Source organism: Lipotes vexillifer, unplaced genomic scaffold, assembly GCF_000442215.2.
Source record: "Lipotes vexillifer unplaced genomic scaffold, Lipotes_vexillifer_v1.1 scaffold884, whole genome shotgun sequence".
In the NCBI taxonomy this organism is placed as follows: Eukaryota; Metazoa; Chordata; class Mammalia; order Artiodactyla; family Lipotidae; genus Lipotes; species Lipotes vexillifer.
Window position 1 is genome coordinate 247,188 of NW_006789227.1, and position 26,632 is coordinate 273,819.

The following is a 26,632-nucleotide window of genomic DNA, read 5'->3' on the forward strand; positions in this document are numbered from 1 at the left end:
CTTTCCCTAGTTTATCCCCCCACCCCCATCTAAATCCTTCCTTCCCTTACAAAGTCCAGGTCCCAAGTCCAATGTGCACTCTTCTTACATACGCCTCGATGTTAAGACTGTCTACTACCTTGGTCTGCCTTTTATTTGTTCCAAGCATGTCACCATTAACTCCCTACCTAAATTGTGAGTTCCCCACCCATAAAGAGGTGGTTTCACACACTTTGTTTCTCAAAGAGAGAAAGTTAAATATAACACAATAAATACTTGTTAAGTTATTTAACTTCTGAATATCTTTTAAAAAGCTATACCATGCTGTTTCAGTTACAAGGAGAACAAATGATAAAGGAATGAGACTTTCTGTTAAGGAAACAGAAATGATGTATATATTATAGAAATACCAATTTTACTTTATCAAGTTAAATGTTACAACCACCTACATTTCTATATTGAATCTCAATTCAAGCAACCTCATTTAGAGGCATCCTGTTTTATTTAAGTCTCAAAGTTTCCTAAGACTGCTCTTAAAAGTAGTTTTATTTTTGTTATGGGAATGCCAGGTTGGACTTCTAGCTTTCTCATTTAATCAACTGTAGGACTTAGAAGAGGAGATCACTTGGGACAGATAAAAGGGTCACTGAGAGCAGTACCCCTTCTCCCCAACACAAACTCTAACTCTACACTCACTGTAAGAAATTGATAATGAGGAAGGGGAAGGAAAGGAAATGGAAGACTGGAAAAAGTAAAGCTGACTTCTCATGCTGGCCTTAATACCTTCATGTGGAAATACTAAAGAATGCTGCCTCTTATGCATTTGAAAATTGGCATTTATCAGCAATTACACACATTTATACAGCTTTTCACACTACACTCTGAATATTATGGAAGACAAGAACATTACTTCATAAGAACAAAACTGTCACTGGTCATTAGTTTGTATGCTGCATGTAGGAGATATAAAGTTATAGTGAAAAACCTCTATGCTCTGTATTTCCAGGAAGAAAAAAATTGGTTCCCAAAAGGCAATAAAAACTATGAAATAATGTGAATCTTCTTCACTCTAATGTGAATCTCCTTCACTCTACACCTAAAAGCCAGTAATACTGAAATTTATGGTTTCACATTCTCTTGTGAGGGTGATATTTTCACATGTCAAAGAAGAGAGACCAGGCACATACCTTCATTGCAAGAGCAATTAAGGCTCCTTCTGTTGGTTTCCCCATTAGAGTGTTGTTTCTAATTACAGCATCATTGCACACACAGCCTGCCTAAGAGAAATACACATAAACTATGAACCCATCACTGCATCCTAAGTCATTACGAAGAGAGCCACTTTCTTAGAGAATGCAATATTTACCTCGACAATTCTGCTAACAGATGGGTTATAGAATCCATGAACAACATCACCATCAACAATCACTTCCCCAAATGGATTGTAGCCAACTCCAGTAACCTAAGGAACGTAAAGTAGAGTCAATAATACCAGCAGACAGTGACAATACTTATGAAAACCAAAAGCTATGAGTTGCGTTCATTTCATTTTATACATCATGACACTGTTAGTGCGTACACCTAGAAAAGCATTTAAATTTGTCTAAAACAACATTAATAAAAGAATATAGATAGCAATTTTCACCACAATGGTAAACCTACAGTTAATTATACTAATAATTAACTACTAATTATGCTAATTAATCATTATAATGCATAGTATATTGTAAATAGAAACAACATAACTGTTAATATAATTAATATAATCTTATATTTCTTCTACTTACAATACAAAGGATAAATAAACCATGAAAATCTCTATATAAGAGTGAGCTTAAATTTATATAACATTACATTTATGTAACACTACAATTTGCAAAGAATTCAAATCTATTACATCTAACATTCACGACAAACCTGTGACCTAGACAAAAGTAGAATTCTTTTTGCAAATATGCAGGCTCAGAGACAAGTGATTTACCCTAGCACTTACAAACTACTTTAACATAGTATATATTACATGCAAATTTTTAAAATCAGAGACAAGTCAGATACTTATCCTATACAGCTAGAACAAACCAAGCCAAATAAAAGTTAAATATCACAATAAAAATAGGACAGTTTAGAGGAATTAACAAACAGTTAATGTTTGACATATAAAATTATGGGCTTAAAACAAAAGAGAAACCTATATCTTACCTTTCATACCTGGACCATATAATATAAGCACACGTAACCCCAATGACCCTTCTGAGTCAACCAGAAAAGGCACATTCAACATAGCACTGGGTATCCTTAACCAAATCTAACACCATAATTATCAGTAGTCTCATTTTAAAACCTAGTAAAATGGAATTAAATAGATCTAAGTACAACTTCTGTCAATCTGTGAAATGCTTCCTTTGCTCAGACAATTGGCTATAAATACATTTTAAAATACTGTTCCCATCATCAATAGTGTTAATGAAAATTCCAGCCAGAAATCCCACAAGGTCCAATCCCAATCCAGAGATTGGAAAGTGCGCACATACACTGACATGCACTTCAGGGGCTGCCAATGTATAATTTTTAAAGTAGATTAATTCATCCATTCATTTATTCTTTAGACAAGTATTTACTAGTATGAGGCAGACCCTGTGCTGGGCAACAGTTTCTGCTGTATTATATTGGGTTGGCCGAAAGGTTCATTCAGTTTTTTCCCTAAGATGGCTCTACTAGCACTTAGTTGTCATTAACTTCATTCAATACAATTTTGTTAGATTGTATGTGACAGCTGTTATACCAGTGTGCAGTTAAAATAAGGCTTATTAAAATTGGTGAATTTTTGTGTAGCCATTCTAACACTGAAGATTGAAGGAAAAAAGCAACATTTTCAGTATATCATGCTTTATTATTTCAAGAAAGGTAAAAACACAACCGAAATGCAAAAAAAATTTGTGCAGTGTATGGAGAAGGTGCTGTGACTGACTGAACATGTCAAAAGTGGTTTGCAAAATTTTGTGCTGGAGATTTTTCACTGGACAATGCTCCATGGTCGGGTAGACCAGTTGAAGTTGATAGTGATCAAATCGAGACATTAACTGAGAACAATCAACATTATACCACGCAGGAGACAGCCAACATACTCAAAACATCCAAGTCAAGCGTTGAAAATCATTTGCACCAGCTTGGTTATGTTGATTGCTTTGATGTTTGGTTCCACACAGGTTAAGCAAAAAAAACCTTCTTGACCGTATTTTCACAGGTGATTCCCTACTTATAATGAAAACGTTTCGTTTTTAAAACAAATTGTGACAGGCAACAAAAAGTGGATACTGTACAACAGTGTGGAATGGAAGAGATTGTGGGGCAAGTGAAATGAACCATCACCAACCACACCAAAGGCCGCTTCATCCAAAGAAAGTGATGTTGTATATATGGTGGGATTGGAAGGGAGTCCTCTACCATGAGCTCCTTCCGGAAAACCAAACGATTAATTCCAACAAGTACTGCTCCCAATTAGACCAACTGAAAGCAGCACTTGACGGAAAGCGTCCAGAATTAGTCAAGAGAAAACGCATAATCTTCCATCAGGATAATGCAAGACCTCATGTTTCTTTGATGACCAGGCAAAAACTGTTACAGCTTGGCTGGGAAGTTCTGATTCATCCGTCATATTCACCAGACATTGCACCTTCGGATTTCCACTTATTAAGATCTTTACAAAATTATCTTAATGGAAAAAAATCTCAATTCCCTGGAAGACTGTAAAAGGCACCTGGGACAGTTCTTTGCTCAAAAAGATAAAAAGTTTTGGGAAGACTGAATTATGAAGTTGCCTGAAAAATGGCAGAAGGTAGTGGAGCAAAAGGGTGAATACGTTGTTCAATAAAGTTCTTGGTGAAAATGAAAAATGCATCTTTTATTTTTACTTAATAACCAAAGGCACTTTTTGGCCAACCCAATACTTACATGGGAAGACGGACAGAGGATTTCACCTGAACTAAGAGGTACGGAAGGTGGTCAGCAAAGCTTTTCTGAAGAAATGGGTTGGAAATGAGGTGCAAAGGTTGAAGAGGCATTAGACTGTCCTAAGTAGTGACAACAGCAGCAAAGGTCCTTCAATAGGAGGAATTTTGTCACGCTGAAAGAACCATAAAGTCAATGTATTTGGTGTATGGCGAACAAAGGAGAGATACAGGCTGAGGAAGGAAACAAGGGACAGAACACGTAGGGCTGTGAGCAGCCCCATTTCAGGACCCTGGTTACAATGGGAAGCCACTGAAACATCTTCATTTAGGCATCCAGAGTCTGGTAATAGATGAATATAGGGGAGACAGAAAGAGAGGTGCCAAGGGGGATCAACGTTTCTGGACTGCACAACTGAAGCGGTATCAAGACTTGGGAGAATCACACAGGACAGAAAATGCTCAGCTGCTAACTTGCAGCCCTTCTAAAGACACTAGAATGGTTAGGAACGCTAAACACCAAAACTTCTGAAAGGGAATTCTGCTGTTAAAAAAAAAAAATCTATAGAGTACCTCTGCACGCAGGCCATCCGAAGTAAATACATGGGTAACAGTCATTTCATTCTTCGTCAGGGTCCCAGTTTTATCTGAACAAATCACATTACAGCAGCCTAAAGAATAAATCACTACAAGTCACCAAGCGTCAGGGAAAAATGCAAGTTCACATTAAAAACAAATCAAAGACTCTGGAAGCCTGCCCTGCTTCTATGAAATTCTGTACAAATCAAGCTCATGGATAACTTTAGGTTGTTTTCTCTCCTGTGCTTACTTCATCATGAGGTATGAACAGTTTCTAGAATTAAAATTAATTAGATACTGATAAATGCTGACTTTTCCTTTATTTCCAGTTGAATTTCTACAAAGCTACTTGATAAAAGCTTTATGTAGTGACTTTATACATTTTCTAGAAAGTTTCAAGGTTACCTTAATATAAACCCATAAAATTTTTTCAGCCATTATTTTAAGGAATTTTTGCCTTCTCATTATTAAAATGCAAACTAGAAGTTAAATTCAACATTTCTGAATTCCTAAATAAAAAGAAGTTTCATAACATACATAAAGTTACCACAATTTTCATATCACACATAAAATTATGTTACAGCAATATAATTACTGTATGCTTACTGTTCTTAATAAATTCAACTCAAGAATGACATTTTAGGATCTATAATTATCAATTATCTTCCTTGAGATGTCAAAAGAAAACATTTCTCTGTCACTCTATGGTTTCATTTGTTACTTTTTTTTTTTTACATGATTTAAGCATTAGAACAGTCCATGATGCAGAAAGATTTAAAGCTCCCTGACCGGAGTAATATGAATTTTTAATGACCTTTTTTGGTTGTTAAAACCATACTCAACATTGCGACAAGCCAAACACCACGATGTAAACCTCTAAGACAGGGGTCCCCAACCCCCAGGCCACAGACCAGTACCGGTCCAGGGCCTGTTAAGAACAGGGCCGCACAGCAGGAGGTGAGCAGTGGGTGAACGAGCAAAGCTTCATCTGCTGCTCTTCATCGCTTCCCATCACTTGCGTTACCACCTGAACTACCACCACCCTCCCCCGTCTGTGGAAAAACTCCCATGAAACTGGTCCCTGGTGCCAAAAAGGCTGGGGACTGCTCTAAGACAAAAACTGTAAAACCCAAAGACCCCTGTTGATATAAACTATCATGTCAATGGATAAGCATGCTCTAACCAGAGACTTACCCAGAGTTTCAACAATAGGTAGTTTTTTCACAATGGCCCTTTTCTTCACCATTCTCATAACACCAAGGGCTAGAGTCACTGTGACCACAATGGGAAGACCTTCAGGAATTGCTGCTACAGCCAAACTGTAACCAGTAAAGATATAGCATTGAAGTATAAATTCAGTAGTACCCATAGCAATAATTTCAATTGGCTGTTACATAAAGTAGAGGTTAAAAATGTAAAATTGTCGTTGTCAAACCCAAAAAAGGTCTCAAAATGAGGGAAAACTGATTAACATTTATTGGACACCTATTAGCTACCAGGTTAAGCACAGTGGTTAAAGAATATAGGTTCTGACATCAGACTGCCTAGATTTGTACCCTCAGCTTCAATTTTCACCTGTGTGACCTCAAGCTATTATGCCTCCACCTCTGTAGTTTAGTTTATCATCTATAGAGATAATAACAGGTGTTCAGACAAAAACTTGTACATGAATGTTCATAGCAGCATTATTCACAATAGCCAAAAGATGGAAAGAGCCCAAATGTTCATCAACTGATGAATGGGAAACTGTGGTGTGCCCATACAAGGGAGTACTATTCAGCCATAAAAAAGAATGAAGTACTGATTCATGCTACAAATGGAAAAACCTTGAAAACATCATGCTAACTGAAAGCAGCAGGACACATGTTGCATGATTTCACTTACATGAGATATCAAGAATAAGCAGATCCAAAGAGACAAAAAGCAGTTTAGTGGTCGCCAGCTGGTAGGGAGAGGGAAGAATGGGGAATGACTGTAAAATGGGCCCAGGGTTTTCTTTTGGGGGTGATGAGAAAGTTCCGACACCAGATGGTGGTGATGGTGGTAACATTATGAATGTATTTAACTTCACTGAACTGTATACTTTAAAATGGAAAATTTTATGGTATGTGCATTTTATCACAACAAAAAAATTAATTACTTCACTATTTCCTTTCGTAATACTAAAAAAGAAAAACCACCTCAAATTAAATCTCTACTTTTGTCCCATTCCATATCTCCTGATTCTGCTACAGATAAGGACAGGTGCATGCCTATCCTTCATTCTAACAATGCTCCCTGAACTCCCTCTACTGCCCAGTTTCTACAATATAATCTAGATCCAATGGACCTTTTCATTCCTTTACATTTAAATCATTTTATAAATAATTTACAGAGGAATAAAATGGATTGTGAAAAACTTCAATAGAAATTTTCATTTTAACCCCAAACTATATTCCTGGATTTGAAAGTATATATATCTGAAATAGATAATGCCCTTTGAATGCAACTGCTCAACTGTCATGAATAAACCTGGAACATATTCACCTTTTAAAACAGTGATTTCAAATTCTAAAACCATTTATAACAAGTTTTAGCTTTATCAATTCTGGTTCTTCTTTTTGCACTTGTCTCTTCAAAATGCAACACTTCTGGAAATGTTAATGGTCCATAACTTTTAGGACAGTCATCTTCTCAGTAATACAATACTGCATGACAAATTCCTTGCTGTAGAATGACTTAACTATAAGGGAATGCCTGTCCTTCCCCTTTCATCCTTAAAAATAAACAGTTCAGGGAATTCCCTGGCAGTCCACTGGTTAGGACTCGGTGCTTTCACTGCCAAAGGCCAGGGTTCAATCCCTGGTCAGGGAACTAAGATCCCACAAGCCACGCAGCACAGGCAAAAAAATAAAAATAAAAACCCAGTTCACTCATTAAAATTCAGGAGTTTGAGAAAATCTAGAGTACCATCATCCAAGCATTCAGTGTTGAAATTACACTTATATGATTCAATTTCACCTTCATCATTAGAGCCTACAGTGGTTGTCTCTTTGCAATCATCTTCTGGTTTGTCTAATAATTATGAAAATTCTTCTGTCAATTCTTCTTTGCCATTATGGTAAAAATATTAAAAATTCTGAATTTCTCAATTTTGTTTAATGAATGCAAAAAAAAAAAAACTACCAAGATTTTGTCTCCAGACTTATACCTTTAAAATGAAAATGTAATGAATGCTTTGGGCAACATAATAAGAAAATTAAAGGATAACAGAATAATAATGATTTATTTATTATTAGAGTAGCCTTATAAGCTACTTATCCTTCTGCTTTCTCATTGTTTTACTCATTTTTAGCACAGTTGGAAATAATTGTTAAAATACTTGCTAGGGGAATAAAACAGCCAAGATGTTTCAACACGCAGGAAAAATAAGTTCACTAAAGATCCCACATGTATTTTAGCACATATAAATGTACAGTAGACCCATATGGTTATTGCAAAATAGAATGAGTTTTATTTTATTTAAAAATTCCTAAATGTTTGGTCCTTTGGAAGATCCTGAGGTAGGAATGAAAGTCATGAGGTATTAATCTTCACAAATAGAACTACTCCAAAAAAAAATACTCAAAAACATGAGTCCAATAGATAATAATATGCCAATGGTTAATAAAATTCATGTCCCATTTTAAATTCATTTCATATTTAACCCAAGGCTCCTTTACACATATTTAAGCCAAGAGTTTCAAGTTGTATTTTTGCTCCTCCAAGGAAAAACTATAGTCCTTCACTATATCACAAATACCTTTTAACTTCTTATTCATCCTACTTATTCCTTGTACTCCACTTGACTTTTTTTTTAATCCACTGGTTTTTATTCTGAAACTTGAACTATTACTTGCTAGGCCTATTACAGAGCTGTCATCCAGGATTTCTTTTCCTTAGAGGACTAGGTGAGTTCCACTTTTTCTTACACCCTACACAACACCATCTTCCTTTCTTTCACCCTTGTTTTGCTGGAATTCATACAAGAATAGGTAAGGGATAAATTTTCTGATTACTTGCTTATCCATTTGTAATTACCCAAATTGATACTTTGGCTAGACCTAGATTTATAGATTTAAAATCATTTCCCCCTATACTTTAATTGTACTGCCCCACTGTCTTCTAATTTAATCCAATGTTGCTGTGGATGAAGGTTTAATAAAATCCTTTTTCCCTTCTGTATTTGGTTAAATAAATCTCTAGCTCTGTTCCCTTAGTGACAACAGTATAGCAACTATGTTGCTAGGCAACACTGCTTATGATAAAAGGATCTCCTGACCGATAAATTATCCATGGACTGGGGGAATTATAATTATCTTACAGGAAGCTACAGCTTTGGGTTTCCTGAGTGTGGTGACTCTCATAACTGGGCATGTTTCTTGCAGGCATCCTGAAAAGTGTATGTTTCCAGAGATGCTGGCTCCGGTGGATTATGAGGCATTTTAACCCAGGACAGCTCCTGCCCTTACATGGTCATCTCATCTGCTTGTACCTAAGCTGAACTGCTACAGGGACTGCTGTAGCAACTCTCTCAGAAGAGGACGTTGCCCTGTGGTGCTCAGGACACAGGTACCAAGTATGACCTATGAAAGTCTCGTGAGTTGAAAATCTTAGTAGAGCCTAAAAAGACCCTGTGGTGGAAATTGTAGTTGCTAATGAGAAGTATGATACCAGTCTAATTTTCCTTCCTGTACAGATGACCTGACCTGTTTTCTTTAGTCTCACAATGATGTATCTGGGTTGGAGTTTTTTTTGTCTTGCTTGGCATTTGGAGAATCCTTTCAATCTATAAAGATTCATGTCTCGCTTCATTTCTTATATAATTTCTTCTTACCTCTTTTTAAATCTTCTATTACTTAGATATGGCATTTACTGAATTATTCTTTGTCACTTTTATCTCATTCTCTGTTTTAGACTTTTTACTCTATTTTTGGGGAGACCACTTCAACTTTATATTATAGCCTTTAAACTGAATCTTTAATTTCAGCAATCATAACCTTAATATCTTAAAAAAATATATTTTGGTTCTGTGATCCTTTTCTACAGCAATCTATCTATCATGAATGCAGTTTCTTCACAAATCTCTGAAAATATGAAGGCTTTCTGTTTATTTTTAATTTTTCATCAATTCTTGCATATTTGGTTTTCCTCTGAGATGGATTATTCAATTTCTATATTGTGGTCTTTCTCTCTCATGCTCCTAGTTTTCAGTTTGGCAATCCTTAATTGTCTATATAAGTATAAAAAAGCAATATTGGGTTGATAATACCAGACATGTAGTGTGGGGTTTCTCCACTGCATATACATAGGTTTTCATTTTCCTGGAGCTCATTTCAACATATGAATTCTGAACTATTTAAGTTCAGAGTTAACTAGTTAACTATATTAACTATTTAATATACTCTTATGTGCTCGTATAATACCTCCATAATGGAACATAAGCTATGACTAACAAAGAAATAAGAGAGGCAAAAGAGACTTCAAATTATAAACAAACTATCAGAACTTACCTTACACTAATAGTAAACATTTCCAGGATATCTTTTCCTAGTAACCAGCCAACCAACATGATGATACCTGTAACAGAATCAAACAGCTATTTTTCCCTTTTATATAAAATCACCTGGGCATAGAAGGGATAGAACAGAAAGCTGAGGGCAGCAAAAGTCCCTTGATATAAAAGGGAAAGTTTATCAGATCACAATTATAAGATTTTACAAAAATCCATTAAGCAGGTGAGATTAAATTAATCTTAAGGTTAAAACTGTGTATGCATGCACAGACCTACAGTTTTACCTTTTGTTGCCACTGCTGCCACCCATCCCTTAAAGTAATAATATCTGAGAGTTCCCAATATAAGAGGACAGTATTTTCGTACAATGGGGAAAAAAAGAAGGCAACATATAAATATAGGTTTTCTCTTAACTATGAGGTTCACAAAAATAAACCCTGGAACTTTACTTCTCATAACTCAATATCCAGACACTGCACATTAAGTTTGTACTACAAACAAGGAGTACTTAGGACTTGGCTCAACGAATGATATAAGACATTTTAAGACAGCCAAAACTGCAATTAACATTTAAAAGTTACTACCTTTACAGTGTTTAAAAGTTAAAAACGAATTAACATAAACCAAACAGCTGATTCTTTACTCTCTTTAATCTTTATCTTTGAAAAGAGGCGGGGGGTGGGGGCGGTGCACAAGGGATGTACCACTGGTTTTGTGAGGAAAAACACTGTATCAGAGTTTTAATAAAATAACTTTGAGACTGTGTTCTAGATCAATATGGACATTGAAAACAAGGTTTTCTTCATCTTTCTGCAACTACAAAATAATGATCCAGATCCCATCCCAAATACTATCCTGATAAAAGAAATCTGTCCAGTGAATTATACCAGAGTCCAGCAAGCTATACAATCTATGGCCCTCTTACATGTTTTTGTAAATAGTTTGTTGGAACACAGCCACACCCATTGTTTGTAAATTGTCTGTGGTTGCTTTTGTGCTGATGGCAAAATTGAGTATTTCCAACACAGAACTTACGAACCAAAGGCTGAAACATTTACTACCTGGCGCTTTACCAAAAAGTCTGCTGACCCTTGATTTTGATCTTGATCCTTCTCCTATTTCATATACTATCCTAACAAGAAAAATTATGTCCAATGCATTTAAAACCAGGTAACCATAAAGTTGAACATTTTTATCACTAAATTTGACGTGGTTTAATGATACAATGTTAATATAAACTGGAAAGATTTAATTGGTTAAACTGCCCTTCAATTTACCAAATTCACTATAAATTCTAAAAAATAAACAGCAATAATCAAATGAAGGGAGCTATGAGAACATGCACACCATTTAAACAAAAAGAATGAAATACCTTCCCAGCTTCTATGAGAAATGGATCAACAGGATTAATATTTAAGAAGTTATTTCACTGGAACTGTACAGCAGAAATGTTGTCTTAAAATTGCATTGTTATCTTAAAAGCTAGCAAGAAAAATTAAAATAACATATGGAAGAATTAAACAGAGAAGGACTCTCTCGCAGAGTTCATCCATGCATCTTTCCACATGTGCTCTGCTTTTCCAATAAACATTTTACTTTTCTCTTTTAAAAAAAAAAGAAAGAAACAGAGAAAAGACTCCAAAATTGATGTGTTTAATGTTATGATAAAGATGTTGTGTCAACTCAGTGAATTAAGAATGGACTATGGAATTGATGGTACTAGGATAATTAACTTTTGAGTAACAAAGTAATAACTCTACCTTAAGTCTTATACTAAAATAAATTCTAAGTAAAATTAAGTGTCAAAAGTAAAAACTAAAGTAGTATAGTGATGTTTAAATAACTATAAACAAAAAACATTCTCCCACATGGGGTTGGGAGAGCCTTTATGAATAGAACAAAGACAGAAACTTAACTGCACTAATTATCAACAGGAGGGTGATAAGAATCTCAGGCAAGAGATTGTTCCATTACACACATCTCTCCCCTCCCTACCAAGTTTATTATACAGCCCTCAAAAGCAATTTAAAAATCAGGAGAAAAAAATACTTGTAACTTAAACAACAAAAGGATTAATATCCTAATTATACAAAGAGCTGTGACCAATCTAAGACTTATATACCACAAAAGAAGAGGGACAAAAGAAATAAACCAGCAGGTCATAAAATAAAAAGGACTAACACACATATGACAAAGTGTTCTGTTTCTCGAATAATGAATTTTGAAATAAAATGGGAAGACTTTTCTTCACCTATTAAGTTAATGACAAAAAAGGTGGCAAGGGTGCTGGAAGAGAGACTTTTATCTTGTTGATGGAGGATATTATTTGGCAATATGAAACAAAAGCCTTTAAAAACATGCCAAAAATTTTTAAATCACACAGATACTCTTTGACCCAATAATTTCACTTTCAGGAATTTATCCTAAGGAAATGAGAGGTGGTTATAATAAGATACCTGCACTGAAGAATCACACAATTTTTTAAAACTTTAAATCCTACACAAATGTCTTAAAGAGCACTGGCTTTTTATATATGTATACACACACATATTCACACAATGGAATACTACACAACCTTTAAATCTGTTTTAGAAGAGTAATCATAACACAATACTATCATATTTTATTGAAGACTAGAAAGACAAATGCTAAAATGTTTATAGAAATGCTCTTTGATTACAGGAATTACAGAGTTCTATTTTATCTTTGTAGAAAAGGACAACAGCTGGGGATTAGTTTTATAGTTTAAAAAAAAGTAATAGTAGCCGAATAAATGAATGAATGAGTGGAATTTTTCTATGTATGGATCTAACTCCCCCTTCCCACTCAAAAAATAAACCTAAGTAAATATAGGAGATATACATACTCACTCTTCTCTTACCTATTATACCAAAGGAGTAAAAGGAAAGTTGTTTTCCTAAGAGGTCCATGCTCTTCTGCAGAGGGGTTTTTGGTGCCTTGACAAATTGGAGAAGAGTGTCACCACAATTACCCAATTACCTAAATTTAGTGAGCTTTACTAGGTGCCAGGGACTCTAAGTGTTTGACACACACATGCTCATGCTTAACACACCCATGACATACACAACTCTCCCTTGAGGTAAGTTTTAGCTCCTTCACTGAGAAAACTGTGAGGCCTAGACTGTTAAAAATCCGTTTATTTGAAAAGGTCCGTGCTCTCTATGCCTCTTTGAGGAAAACTCTATTCTCCCTAGCAGTTTCCCCAGGACTTCATTATCATCAGCTGCCCCTCATTTTTCTACTCTTTCTCCTTACAAAGATGCTTGTAACCCAAGTCTTTTTACCCTGTTGGCTCCCTGATCTCTGGCGATCCCTTCACCCCCAAGCTTGGGACGGTTTTACACACTGCATCACATATGGGAGTCTTGGCAGGCTACCTGCGAAATCCAGATAATTTGAGAAGAAAATGATATTTGTAGAATGCAACTTCTTTTTTAAATATAAGAAGATATTTTAAATGGGAGAACTAATCTTCAATATCCTTCAACAAGGGTATCTTCCAAGTTATTTCACTTTGCAATCTTTTTTTCTCCAGATACTTGGAATTATGTAAAGTTGGGAATTTTGGTAGAAGACATGTTCTAAAGTACAAATATACTCTTTAAATTTAATATGACAAAGCTAATTTCTAAAAATAATCAGCCTTATAAAAAACTGGCTAAACCTTCTCCTACGAACAATGAGTAAACATCAGAATATTTCAGAATATTAAAGTGTTAATTCAAACCCTTCCAATTACAGGCTTTCCACTTATGATTTTAAGCACAGACAACTGAGTGATATTCTGAATAAAATATTACTTCTAAAATTAACAAAATAATCCTCCAATATTCTCTTTTCCTCTACTTACAATGGAAAATATTTCGGATTTGAAACTCAAACATCATTAACAAACTAAGTTTGTTACTCACTTCCTCTGCTTGCATCATTTTAAAAACCTCTCCAAATTCAGAATTTTCTCCTGTTCCAATGACAATACCCTAAAGGGAAAAACAAGAAAACATATTTACATTCAGATGGAATCACCTCTCTCAACCAAAGAACAAAACCCCTTCATTCCCTTTCTCCAAAGCCACCCACAGTCAAGATGTATGACACACGTATCCAAGGTTCCCTCAGCAAATTTACTTTTGATGTTACTACAGATCCTTGAAAACAAACATCTCATTAAACTTATTACTGACTCAATTCTGTGGCCCATTTTTTTGTCTGTTAATATTTCTGAAATTTGAACCTTTCTTATACTCAGTAGAGACATTTAATGTAGTTTCCCTCTCAAATGCTATTGAATGATGCCTTTTACATTTGTGTAATATTAAAATCCAGTAAATAAAATATCTGAAATCAATCAGTAGGAGAGTGATATGTAGTCTGAATATTATAGCCAGTATCATATCAACTAAATTGAAATTTTATTTAACCAATGGTGAACATATCCACAAGCCACTGTTTCTATCAAAAAAAAAAAGAAAGAAAGAAAAAACAGGTACTGAGGACTATGCTTTTACAGGATCCATTACCTGGTAAATGGCAGAACTATGGATGTATTATAACTCAGGGACACGGCTTCTCCTTAGTCTCACAAATATCTGCCAAGGATTAGGTTCAATTTTGCCATTTCTTCGCCATATATTTTTAAAAGCTCCACATAAAACTAGCCAAAAAAGAACTGAGGAAATGGTTGAAAACAAAGGAACTGCTATCTTGAAAACGAGAAAGAAAATTTACCTTTGCTTTGCCACATCTGACCAGTGTTCCCATGAAGGCAATGTTACTTCTTGATGCAAGATCTCCATTAGTGGCAGCCGGCTGAGGAGCTGTCACCTTAGAACAAGGTGTTGTCTCTCCTGTCAAGCTGGACTCATCAATGGAAAGATCCACAGCCTTGGGGAACATAAAGCACTCCAGTAAGTTCAAGTTTGAAGACTCTCTCTGCTAAACTTAACATCTAAGGAGTCTGTAACCATCACTCCTTCCACAAATATCCTCCCTTCTATAAATTAACCAAATTTTTTATCATATCCATTACTTTAAGACAGAAAACTGGAATAGGTACAACCATATTTAAAAACGAAGCTAGGGGGGGCTTCCCTGGTGGCGCAGTAGTTGAGAGTCCGCCTGCCGATGCAGGGGACACGGGTTCGTGCCCCGGTCTGGGAAGATCCCACATGCCGCAGAGCGGCTGGGCCCATGAGCCATGGCCGCTGAGCCTGTGCTCCGCAACGGGAGAGGCCACAACAGTGAGAGGCCCGCGTACCGCAAAAAAAAAAAAAAAAAAAAAAAAAAAAAAGAAGCTAGGGACTTCCCTGGTGGCGCAGTGGTTAAGAATCTGCCTGACAATGCAGGGGACATGGATTCAAGCCCTGGTCTGGGAAGATCTCATATGCTACGGAGCAACTAGGCCAGTGTGCCACAACTACTGAGGATGTGCTCTAGAGCCCGTGAGCCACAACTACTGAAGCCCATGCGCCTAGAGCCTGTGCTCCGCAACAAGAGAAGCCACCTCAGTGAGAAGCCTGTGCACCACAAGAGGAGCAACCCCTCCCCCTCACAGCAACTAGAGAAAGCCCGCACACAGCAACAAAGACCCGATGCAGCCAAAAAAAAAATGAAGCTAAGTCAACAAAATCTACATACAAAGTAGACAGAACCATGAGACAAAATTAGCCTAAACTTCCAAATACAACTAGGGAAAAGGAGACACTAGCTGAGACAATCCTTATTTAGAGAAAACTCAACTCTCATGAGTTTTCTAAAATTATTTCCTACTTTTGCCATATCCTGAAGTCCTGAAAATGGGTTTGACAGATTTAAACCAACTATAACAGAAGAGAAATACGACTGAAAGATATAAAAGGTACTGAGAAATAAATAATTTCATCATTTGGGGTGTAATTTTCATGAAATTGTTCTTGCTATACATCCCTACATTTATTCTAAATTTATGTCAGCAAGAATCAAAAATGTATATAAATGTTTCCATGCAGATCATGAATATCATATCACCATCCAACTCTGCAATGGGGTTCAATACTGAAGGCTGCACTCCTAACACAATTAAGAATTCACCTACCCAAGCATGAAAAAAAAAAAAATCATCATTTTATATGTGGAAAATACTGCAGATGTGACCTGGCTCTGTTTCTAAGTATGGCCCACAGAACAACAGTTCCAAGGATGTTAATAGGCATTGTGTATAGTGTTATAGATGGATGATCACTGATAAACCGACACACACATATATACACATACATACAAGGGAGGAGTACTCTGGTCAAGGAAGTTTTAGAAACACTGTGTTAAGAATTACAGCCGCATGGCACAGGGATACCGGCTTGGTGCTTTGTGACCGCCTGGAGGGGTGGAACAGGGAGGATGGGAGGGAGGGAGACGAAGAGGGAAGAGATATGGGAACATATGTATATGTATAACTGGTTCACTTTGTTATAAAGCAGAAACTAACACACCATTGTAAAGCAATTATACTCCAATAAAGATGTTAAAAAAAAAAAAATTAAACAGTTTCCCCTACCATAGTGCTTCTCAAAACTTACAATGCACCAGCGTGAGGCACCTCAACAGGAATACAGATACAGCAGGGGTTGTGGAAGTGTGGTCTTAGCAGAACCAGCATCACCTCTAACACCTCAGAGCTTGTTAAGAAATTCACTGCCCTACCGCAAACACGGTGGGGAGAGTGAACCTAACAGACTACAATTTACAAGCCCTCCAGGTAATTCTGATGTTGCACTCAGGTTTCAGAATCAACAGAAGAGTGTTTTCCAAACATCTTTGATCCATTTTATTCCAGAAGCTCTAGTTCAAGGATCATTAGGAGGCTCTTTGGGAAACTAGAAACTAGTTCATGATTTTACTCATTTTATAGGTTCATTCACTCACCTAAGCAACATTTACTGACTACCTTAACTATGTACCAGGCACTGGGGTTAGATCCTAGAAAGAAAACAAGATAAGAAAATGAACCCAGAGCAGTTAAATGTGCAGTTTCACTGCTATTATAAACTGAGCTGGTGTTCTGAATTGAGCCTCCTGATTGACAATTCCTACTATGTACCAAGTACTCTAAATTTAAATCCTGTTTTTTCTTTTTTGTGGGGTGGGGAAGGGGAATAAATCTCATCTATTTAAATGGTTATTTTGTTATGACCATAAATACCTTAAAAAAATCTCACAGAAAATAATTATTAAAAATTGAGTTCATGAATTCTTTCTCCCCATCTACATAATAAAACTTTTGGTTTGATCAACGCCATTGATTCATTCACTTAAAAAGTATTTATTAATACTTATAATATGCCAGGCCCTGTACTATATCATACAGAGTGAGAATCAGCAGTAAACAATGTTTACTGCTGCCCTCAGCTTTTATTCTAATGGGAAATTGATTTGAAAAAATAAACAAGAGTGGACAATATAATGCTTGATAGTGAGGGAAAAAACATGGTAAGAATGGAGAGTGACATTTAGATAGAAAGAGAACATCTCTCAAAAGCAGATGACCCTTTTGCAGAGCCCTGACTGGCGTGAGGGCCCCATGGTTGGGCCATAATCAGGGAGGAAGGATTCTAGGCAAAAGGAGCACAAAGTACAAAGCCTGTAGAGGCAGGAACAAGCTAGATGCGTTCCTGTGCTAGGCAGGCATATAACACTGCAAATATAATCAAGTTTATAACATTAGATCATAAAGTTTAAGAATGTCCAGAATAAAAATAAATTATATCATACAACTCCAGAGAGACCAAACTGTGTTAGCATTTCCTGAAAGTTTAATACCATGTACATGTGATAGATTTTAGTATCAAAATAGGCTTATAAAAAGTATTCCTTAAAACACAGATCTGACAGTCCTTTAGTCTTTAGAAGGTTTCCCATTTTATATAATTATGTATGCAAAGATAAGCCAGGTAAATTTGGGTTCATTACTTCGCCACAACTACAGATTAAAAAAAAAACACCTGCCATGTTCAAAAGCAATGAATTTTTTTTATTAAAAGAACACAGTTATTTGACTCTTCTTCCCAAATTAATCTTAGGTCTATATAATTTTTCACACTAACACATTTATTACCAAGTAAGAAAAAAGTTAGATCTTTCTTCAAAGATGATGCTAATACTAAAAGCAGTCAGTTGACACTTCCTTGCTCACTATCTGCTAGGCACCATGCTACACACCTATACTAAGTTATCTACTAACAGCTACTTAGCTACTAGCAACTCCAATGAGGCAAGCACTAGTAGTATTATCCCTATTTTACAGACACACTGAAGGATTAAGTGCCTCACCCAACATCACACAGTTTATAAGCTATGCAGATGAAACCCAAACGTTAACAAATTAACTCCTATTCTTCTAAATTACAAAAGTCAACAAATAGTTTATTTTGCTTAGCAAGTTCCTCTTTAATGCTTGTTACAAAAATCAGAACTGCTTGTAATTTTCTAAGCTCTTAGTAAGAAAAACCTGCTAATATTTAAAAACAAACAAATACTTGTATACAAGCTATAGAACTCCTTTCTCTGTGAGAAAGTTGAAATTTATGTTTTCCCACTGAAGAATTTTTACTTCAAATGTAAATCTTAAACAAGGATAAATACTAACATTAGGTGGTTGTCAAGGAATATAAGTATAATCTTACTTTTTAAAAAGAGGGGGGAAGCATGGCTTTTATTGACTCTGTCAGGGACCCAGCTCTTCACTGTCAGCCTCAGCAGTGCAACAACCATTTAAAAGAGTAAGAATTTTTGTTCAAATCAGGTTTTTCTACAGAAAAGAGGCATGTAATTTTTTGTACAACAACAATCAGCCCTGTGTTAGTATACAAACTAATGTGTAAGGAAAGGGAGCTTTGGGTCCTTATCTTTTTTCCTATATAATTATACATCGGTTAAAATTAACAAAACATTGTTAATGAAATTTGTCTAAACCATACATTGTAGCATAGCTCTTAACTGTCCCTTGAACAAGAGTATTTTCTAAGTGACAAGTAGTTTTTCTTAATGGTGACTTCAAGTTTTCGCAGGAAGCAGTTTTGAGAGAGTAAGGGGAAGGAAGTCATTTCTAAGAAGGGTGGTACCTTAATAAAGTAGGCAAGCCTAATTATTACACTTTAACAGAGTCACAATTTAATTCACCTGAGAAGGAAGACATTAGAGTCATTTATCCATTGCATTCATGAGAGAAAGGTTAGGATAAAATTAAGTCAAAGAATCAGCCAGCTCCATGCCTTCCATCCAAGTTTAAACATAAAACCTTCAGAAAAGCTGTTAATAAGGAAACTGATTATGTTCCACTTTCTCTTCATTCTTCCTCAGGCACTATGGGTGGAGGTGTAAATAAGACACAACACAGTTCAAAAAGCAGAATGTAAATAAGAATCAAGATGCATACATAATCCCACAATCTGAATATTTAACACCTACAGAATTTAAATGGTTGAAAATAACTCATAGGATTATTCCTATAAAACATTAGGCAGAAATAAGGTAAATGCCGAAGTCACAAAGGTTTCCTGGAAAGCAAAAAGTGACTGCTTAAAAAAATTACAGTTAATATGGTACAACTGGTAGCTACAAGTAATTTCATAAACTAAAGAACATCTTAGTATCCTGTATGCTGCTAGGTTAATCACCTCTAGTCCAGAATTAAAAGCAAATCAGAAATGGATTTCTTTCCCCAGAAATGAATCTTCCAAAATATTCATCTGCAACTGCCTGATCATGATAAAATTTCTTACTTATGCTCTCAAAAATTAAGATTCCTCTTACTGTTTATTCAAATGAAGGAAAATATAATTAAAAATTCTTCATGCGGGCTTCCCTGGTGGCGCAGTGGTTGAGAGTCCGCCTGCCAATGCAGGGCACACGGGTTCGTGCCCCGGTCTGGGAGGATCCCACGTGCCGCGGAGCAGCTGGGCCCATGGGCCATGGCTGCTGGGCCTGCGCGTCCGGAGCCTGTGCTCCGCGACGGGAGGGGCCACAGCGGTGAGAGGCCCATGTACCGCAAAAACAAACAAACAAACAAACAAACAAAAAAATTCTTCATGAGCTCTAGCTTATTAATCAAAGCCCAACTGACCAAGTGTTACATGAAATGAATTTTATCCCATGGTAAATGCTTGCAAACTTGACTTAAGAGTATGAATTCAGGGACTTCCCTGGAGGTGCAGGGGTTAAGAATGCGCCTGCCAATGCAGGGGACACGGGTTCGATCCCTGGTCCAAGAAGATCCCACATGCCGCGGAGCAACTAAGCCCGTGTGCCACAACTACTGAGCCTGCACTCTAGAGCTGCCCCCGAGCTACAACTACTGAGCCCGTGTGCCACAACTACCGAAGCCCGCGCGCCTAGAGCCCATGCTCTGCAAGAGAAGCCACTGCAATGAGAAGCCCGCGCACCGCAACAAAGAGTAGCCCCCCACTCACCAAAACCAGAGAAAGCCCACGTGCAGCAACACAAAGTGTACATTCAGTGGTTCTTATTAAAAAAAAAAAAAAAAGAGTACAGATTGAACTTGATCAAGTTGTCAATAATTTAAAGGCAAAAATTTAAATTCAGTTAACAATGATTTATAGGATATTTCAGTAAGACTATTAAAAGGAACAAAATTTCAAAAGGGGACCTATTTTTGCAACAGTCCTTTCCTACCAATGTAAAATGATACTCTTAAAACAAAGACAGTAAGTCTCACTCCTAACCCACCCATATTGTCTTTTTAAATTCTAGTGACTTACTGAGGAAAAAAAAGAGTTCTTTCTCTTCAGCATTTTAAAATGAATAGCACTGCTCAGCTCACAACAGTTTTAACCACTGAACTATAAAAATCAGACAACAAAACACTAAGCAGAGCTCCAACTTATACACTCTTAGAGAACCAGCACTCCTATTGCTCTAAGTATGGAATGGTTTTCTCAGTTGTATGATACTATTAAAGAAAAATACATCTTTTCCAAAGTCAAACACAAGTGATTATATCAAATAGCTTTTAGTGAATATGAATGTTTCCACATTCCACAAATACAACATATGCCTTTTCCAACATTCTAGTCAATTTCTTTCAACAGCTAATTTAAAATCTCTACTTCCTAAGATGTTTGTAAATTGCTTTTATATATATATAAAACTTATATATATAAGTTTAATAATTCAGAAATTTAAAAGCGAAGTTTCAGTGATAAATCACAATAAGGAGGGAGCAACATACTGTAAATCAATTTATCAAATTTACCTGCCAAAAAAATACACTGAAGTCAATATAAAAACTTACAACTCAGGAGTAACATCACAGGAAATAGTGGAGCACGGCACTCAAACAACTGGTCCCTCCACTAAAAAATCATAAGCTGGCAAAAACTGACAGAATAAACTCTGGAATAAAAAAGCAACCAGGGAAATGCTTAAGAAGAAAAAGGCATTATTTGTCTGTCTGCTACGCCCCATTCCCAAAAGAAGCAGCTATAGCTGTGGGGATGGAAGCTTCTGTTCCTGGACCCTGCTCCTAAAATACTACAGTTGTGTGTTTTGACCTGTCTGGCAGTTCTCTGAAGGACTGGTGCAGAGGCTGACCTTTAATTCACATCCTGACTCCAGCTAGAGTAGCTTTCCAGGTATGTGCCAAAAGATTAAAGATATATACTAGCAGGCAAAGCACAGAACAGGGCAAGCAGCAGACACAACCAAAAGACTGAAAAGGAAGAGACTAAGGTGGAAGTTCTTTGAAGAAATAGAGGCTTGGAAGGGCTACCACATATACCAGGGAAGACAAAATGTAAAACGCATACCAATTTAAGCATTATAAGAGTCCTAGAAGAAAAAAAACTAGAAATGGGCAAAAAGAATATCTGAAGAAATATTGGATGAAAACTTCCCAAATTTAATGAAAGACAGGAATCTATACATCAAAGAAGACAAATACACTCCCAACAGGATAAACTCATAAACATCTACACTGAGAGATATGATAACCAAACTGCTGAAAGACAAAGACAGAATCTTGAAAACAGCAAGAGCAAAGCAACTTATCATGTACAAGGGATTCTCAATAAGATTAGCATCCCATTTCTTATCAGAAACCATGGCAGCTAGAAGCAGTAGAATAACATATTTAAAGTGCTTTAAAAAAAAATCAAAGAGAACTCTATATCCAGCAAAACTATCTTTCAAAAATGAAAAATTAAGACATTCCCATTTAAACAAAAATTGGGTTTGAAAAAAAAGTGGCAACTGTACCCTGTGTGTAGATCTTGAAGACAGTTTCAAAGAATCATATGGGCTAATAACCCTAACACAAGCCACAAAAGAAAGTATCAATAGAATTAATCATTCAGTACTCGAAGTGAAGGAAAATCTTGCTACATTTCAGGCAATATTTTGTGTTTAGTTAAAAACTTGTCGCTAAGAGGTAAAATATTTTCAACAGCCAAAAGAAATCCTCTTTTCCTCTGACTCTTACATTGTTTTCTCTTACAAAGAATTCTTTGTTCAAATTTTGATATAGACTTTACCTGGAACATTATGGAAAATATGTTATGTTTCCAAAAAGGCAAAATGTACTGTTATGCAGATATGTATAGTCTATAAGATTGTTTCATCTGAAGTCACTGTCTGACCAATCCCTTGGCTGCCCCCAATTAACTAGCCAGAGGTATCTCTTCTCAGCTACTACTAAAAAATTAAAATAAAAATCCTAAGGGAAAAAACTGGAGAACATGCCCATAGCTCAATTCCTCTAAGTTTTACTAGCCCAGCTCCACAAATAATTCTAAGGTTCCTACTATGCTGGTAAGGTTACTGCCACCAACACATATTCACTCATTCCTTGGCCATGGAAAACTGACTCAGGCAAGAAAACCAAACACATAAATTCTTAAGTTATCAATATTAATCTTCTTTAAAAAGGGTTTTACAAAAGATAGACTCAGCCTGCTATGGACTGAATTCTGTCCCCCCAAAATTCATGCTGAAGCCCTAAACTCCAATATAATGTGATGATAACTGGAGATAGGGTCTTGGGAGGTAATCAGAGTTAAAGAAGGTAATGTGGATGAGGCCCACATAATGGGATCAGTGGCTTTGTAAGAGGAAGAGGGATCACTCTCTCTACCATATGAAGACATAGCAAAAAGACTGCAAGACAAAAGAGCGTCCTCACCAACAACCCAATTCTGCCAGACCCTGATTGTGGACTTCCCAGCACCCAGAACCATAAGATATAAACATCTGTTGTTTAAGCCACCCAGTCTACTGTATTTTATTACAGCAGCCTGAATTGACTTAAGACACAGCCAGAAAATACCAGATAAAAGTTATATAGCAGTGAGTCACTGAACTTGCTGACAAGATGCTACTACAGGCCCACGCAAGAATTACAGCCAAAGTCTGAACCACTGAAATTATGACAGGAACCCTAGAGTTGCAGCAATGACAATGCTGAAGTGGCAACCTTGGCCACGGGCCATGTCCACACGAAAAGAACTATACTGCGAAAGTCCTATGCTTGCTTTTTCCAAAGTGAAATCCATGTGCTTTATTTGTGAAAAATTAATAATATCCCAAGGATAACTGAGGAGTCTTCTGTTTCCTTTATACTCTAACAAAGAGCTTGTTTCATGCAGGAACATCGAATAGCCAGCTAGCCTTATATAATCATTCACCACAACCAAATTCAGCAAACAACACTCCAATAAGCCAATTTAATTACAAAAAGTTAGTAACCTGTGTCCAGAAGAGAATTTCACCTTATCAGCTTTCTTATGTCTTCCGGTCAGTACATTTAAATCTAGAAGCAGCAGGAAAGGCTCAATTCTTTTAGGAATGTTGTCTCAATCTACTATCAAAGTAGTTGCAAAAACATGCCTCTGGCACCAGGTAGGGGAGAGAAGTGACAGAAGAAATTAAAGATGTTCAACTGTATACATAAAGTGGATTAACTGGAACAAAATCAACCTAAGCACAGCACTGCCAAATAAAACGTGCTGATGAAGTGTCTGAAAAGTTAACAAGTAGGGGGAAAACAATCAAAACTAATCAATTACTCCACAAAGCATACACTTCTAGTTTTTACAGCATCAAGCTTTAAAATGTCAAAAATCCCTCTTATTAAACTCACAGTAAGTCTTTGATATATATGTGCTGAATGGATAAAATATGTACTAATCCATATTCTGACAAGTATTTTTCTATATGAGAAATTAATTTTATTAATTATCTGAGATAATTCTCAATTAACCCTTGTTTAAATGAAACCCTTAAATACTTTACTAAGTCAAATGGTTTTTAAAGTTTCTATGTCATTATACTGCTCAAATTGTTCAAACAATGGGAAAATCATCTAACTATCCCACTGAGGAGGTCTGCTTCTGAATTAGAAGAGAAGCACTCCAGAATAAATGGTGATAAAAACTTCATGGATTCAAATTAGGGTTCTTTGGGGGAGGGGAAGATGATTTATATCAAGTGACAGACCTACTACATCTCTAAGGAAGAATAATTCAAGGTCTTATCATTAACCAAATATTAGGGATAGGAGGAAGGGACAAGAAGTGAGTAAAAAAGATATAAAAAGATCTACTAAGGGGAGAAAGAAGGTAATAAAGTAAAATTAACATTCCCAATACTTGCTGTATTGTATTATTTGCACTCAACAATTAAAGCAATCTGATAACTTTCTAAGGATAAATTTTAAGTATTTGGAAGAAAGACCTTTCTTTATTTCAAGATTAAATGAAGCTTGTACTTTTAACTCCAAATGTTCTTCAGGCTTTCCATAACCTCCACCTGAGAATGCTCATGTTTTGGGACACACTAGGTATTCAAAGAATGACAGCTCTGTACATGTCAATTCCAATAACAGATGAGACTGGCATTCTCATGGGCTATGAGGGCTTCTTATACTAGGTGCCTTACTCCACCCCTTCAACATATTCTATACATGGTGGCAGGATTAAACGTAACATCATTGCCAGCTAGGTATGACCTTCAAAGCTAAATCCCAACCAATAAAATCTGCAGTGGAGCTTCATATCCAAGGCCCCCTGATTCTACCATACGTTTTCTATCTTTAACATACTGCAGCTCTAATCACATACCAGAACACTCACAGGGATCTACATACTGCTGCTGCTCCATCTCTGTTCAGTACTACCCTTCGATTATGACCACCAGAGCAATGTTGTCTGAGACGTGCTCATTTCACTCAAATCAGAAGTAACCTCTCCCTTCTCTAAATTTTCTACTCCGTTCTTTGTAGTTCTCTTTCACTTACGCAGTTCTATCTTACGGTGATTTGTGTACACCAACAGTCTGCTCTCTGAGGGCAAGGACTCTATCACACCATCTTTGTGTCTCCCACAATGCCTAACACTCATTTCCATAAAGATCTGCTGATTTACTACATGGATACCTCAAAAGACTCTATGGGAAAAACAGATATATTTTAAGGGGGAAAAAAATGTTTAGATATGTCACTGTTTTAAATTGCATTTGCTTTTTATATCACTTTGATAATCTCAGTGTTTTAAGTGAATATTTAATCCATTTACAATTAAAATAAGCACAAATACAGTGGGGTTCTATAGCTCTTCCTACTATTTGTTCTCTATTTGACCCATCTATTTATTCTATGTTCCTATTTCTGTTCTTTTCTTATTGTTTGCCTTCTTTTAGATTAGAAAAGTTGTTTCTTTATTAAATTAGTTATACATCTGTTACTATTCTTTAATTTTTTTTATTTTTATTGAAGTATAGTTGATTTACAATGTTGTGTTAATTTCTGCTGTACAACAAAGCGATTCAACAAAGTGATTTAGTTATACATATATATACATTATTTTTCCATATTGTTTTCCATTATAGTTTATTACAGGATACTGAATATAGTTCTCTGTGCTATACAGTAGGACCCTGTTGTTTATCCATTCTATATACAATAGTTTGTGTCTTCTAACCCCAAACTCCCAGTCCATCCCTCCCCCACCCCCCCCCCCCACCTTGGCAACCACAAGCCTTTTCTCTATGTCTGTGAGGCTGTTTCTGTTTTGTAGATAAGTTCATTTGTGTCCTATTTTAGATCCCACATATAAGTGATATATGATATTTGTCTTTTTCTTTCTGACTTACTCACTTAGCATGATAATCTCTAGATCCATTGCTGCAAATGGCATTATTTCATTCTCTTTATGGCTGAGTAATATTCCATTGTATATATGTACCACATCTTCTTTAGCCATTCCTCTGTCAGTGGACATTTAGGTTGTTTCTATGTCTTGGCTATTGTGAATAGTGCTGCTATGAACATAGAGGTGCATGTAACTTTTTGAATTAAGAGTTTTGTCTGGATATATTCTCTAGCCCCTTCCACCATGTGAGGACATAGCCAAGAAGGCACCAGCTATGAACCAGAAAAAGGGTTCTCCCCAGGATGCGACCATGCTGGTGCCTTGATCCTGGACTTCCAGCCGCCGGGACTGTGAGAAGTACATTTATGTGTTATTTTGTTACAGCTGCTCAAATAGACTAAGACATCAAACTCACCTCAAACAAGCGCAAGTCAGCAGGA

General features: G+C 36.3%; 1 protein-coding gene across 1 annotated transcript in view; it reads right to left on the minus strand.

The window, feature by feature from the left end:
* ATP2C1 (ATPase secretory pathway Ca2+ transporting 1) overlaps positions 1–26,632 on the minus strand; it is a 121,642-nt gene that overhangs the window by 45,089 nt on the left and 49,921 nt on the right. The window contains 9 exon segments of the mRNA XM_007462421.1: positions 1,167–1,256; positions 1,346–1,441; positions 4,500–4,597; positions 5,700–5,824; positions 10,037–10,103; positions 12,920–12,995; positions 13,971–14,039; positions 14,788–14,943; positions 26,608–26,631. Coding sequence (XP_007462483.1) covers positions 1,167–1,256; positions 1,346–1,441; positions 4,500–4,597; positions 5,700–5,824; positions 10,037–10,103; positions 12,920–12,995; positions 13,971–14,039; positions 14,788–14,943; positions 26,608–26,631 — 801 coding nt within the window.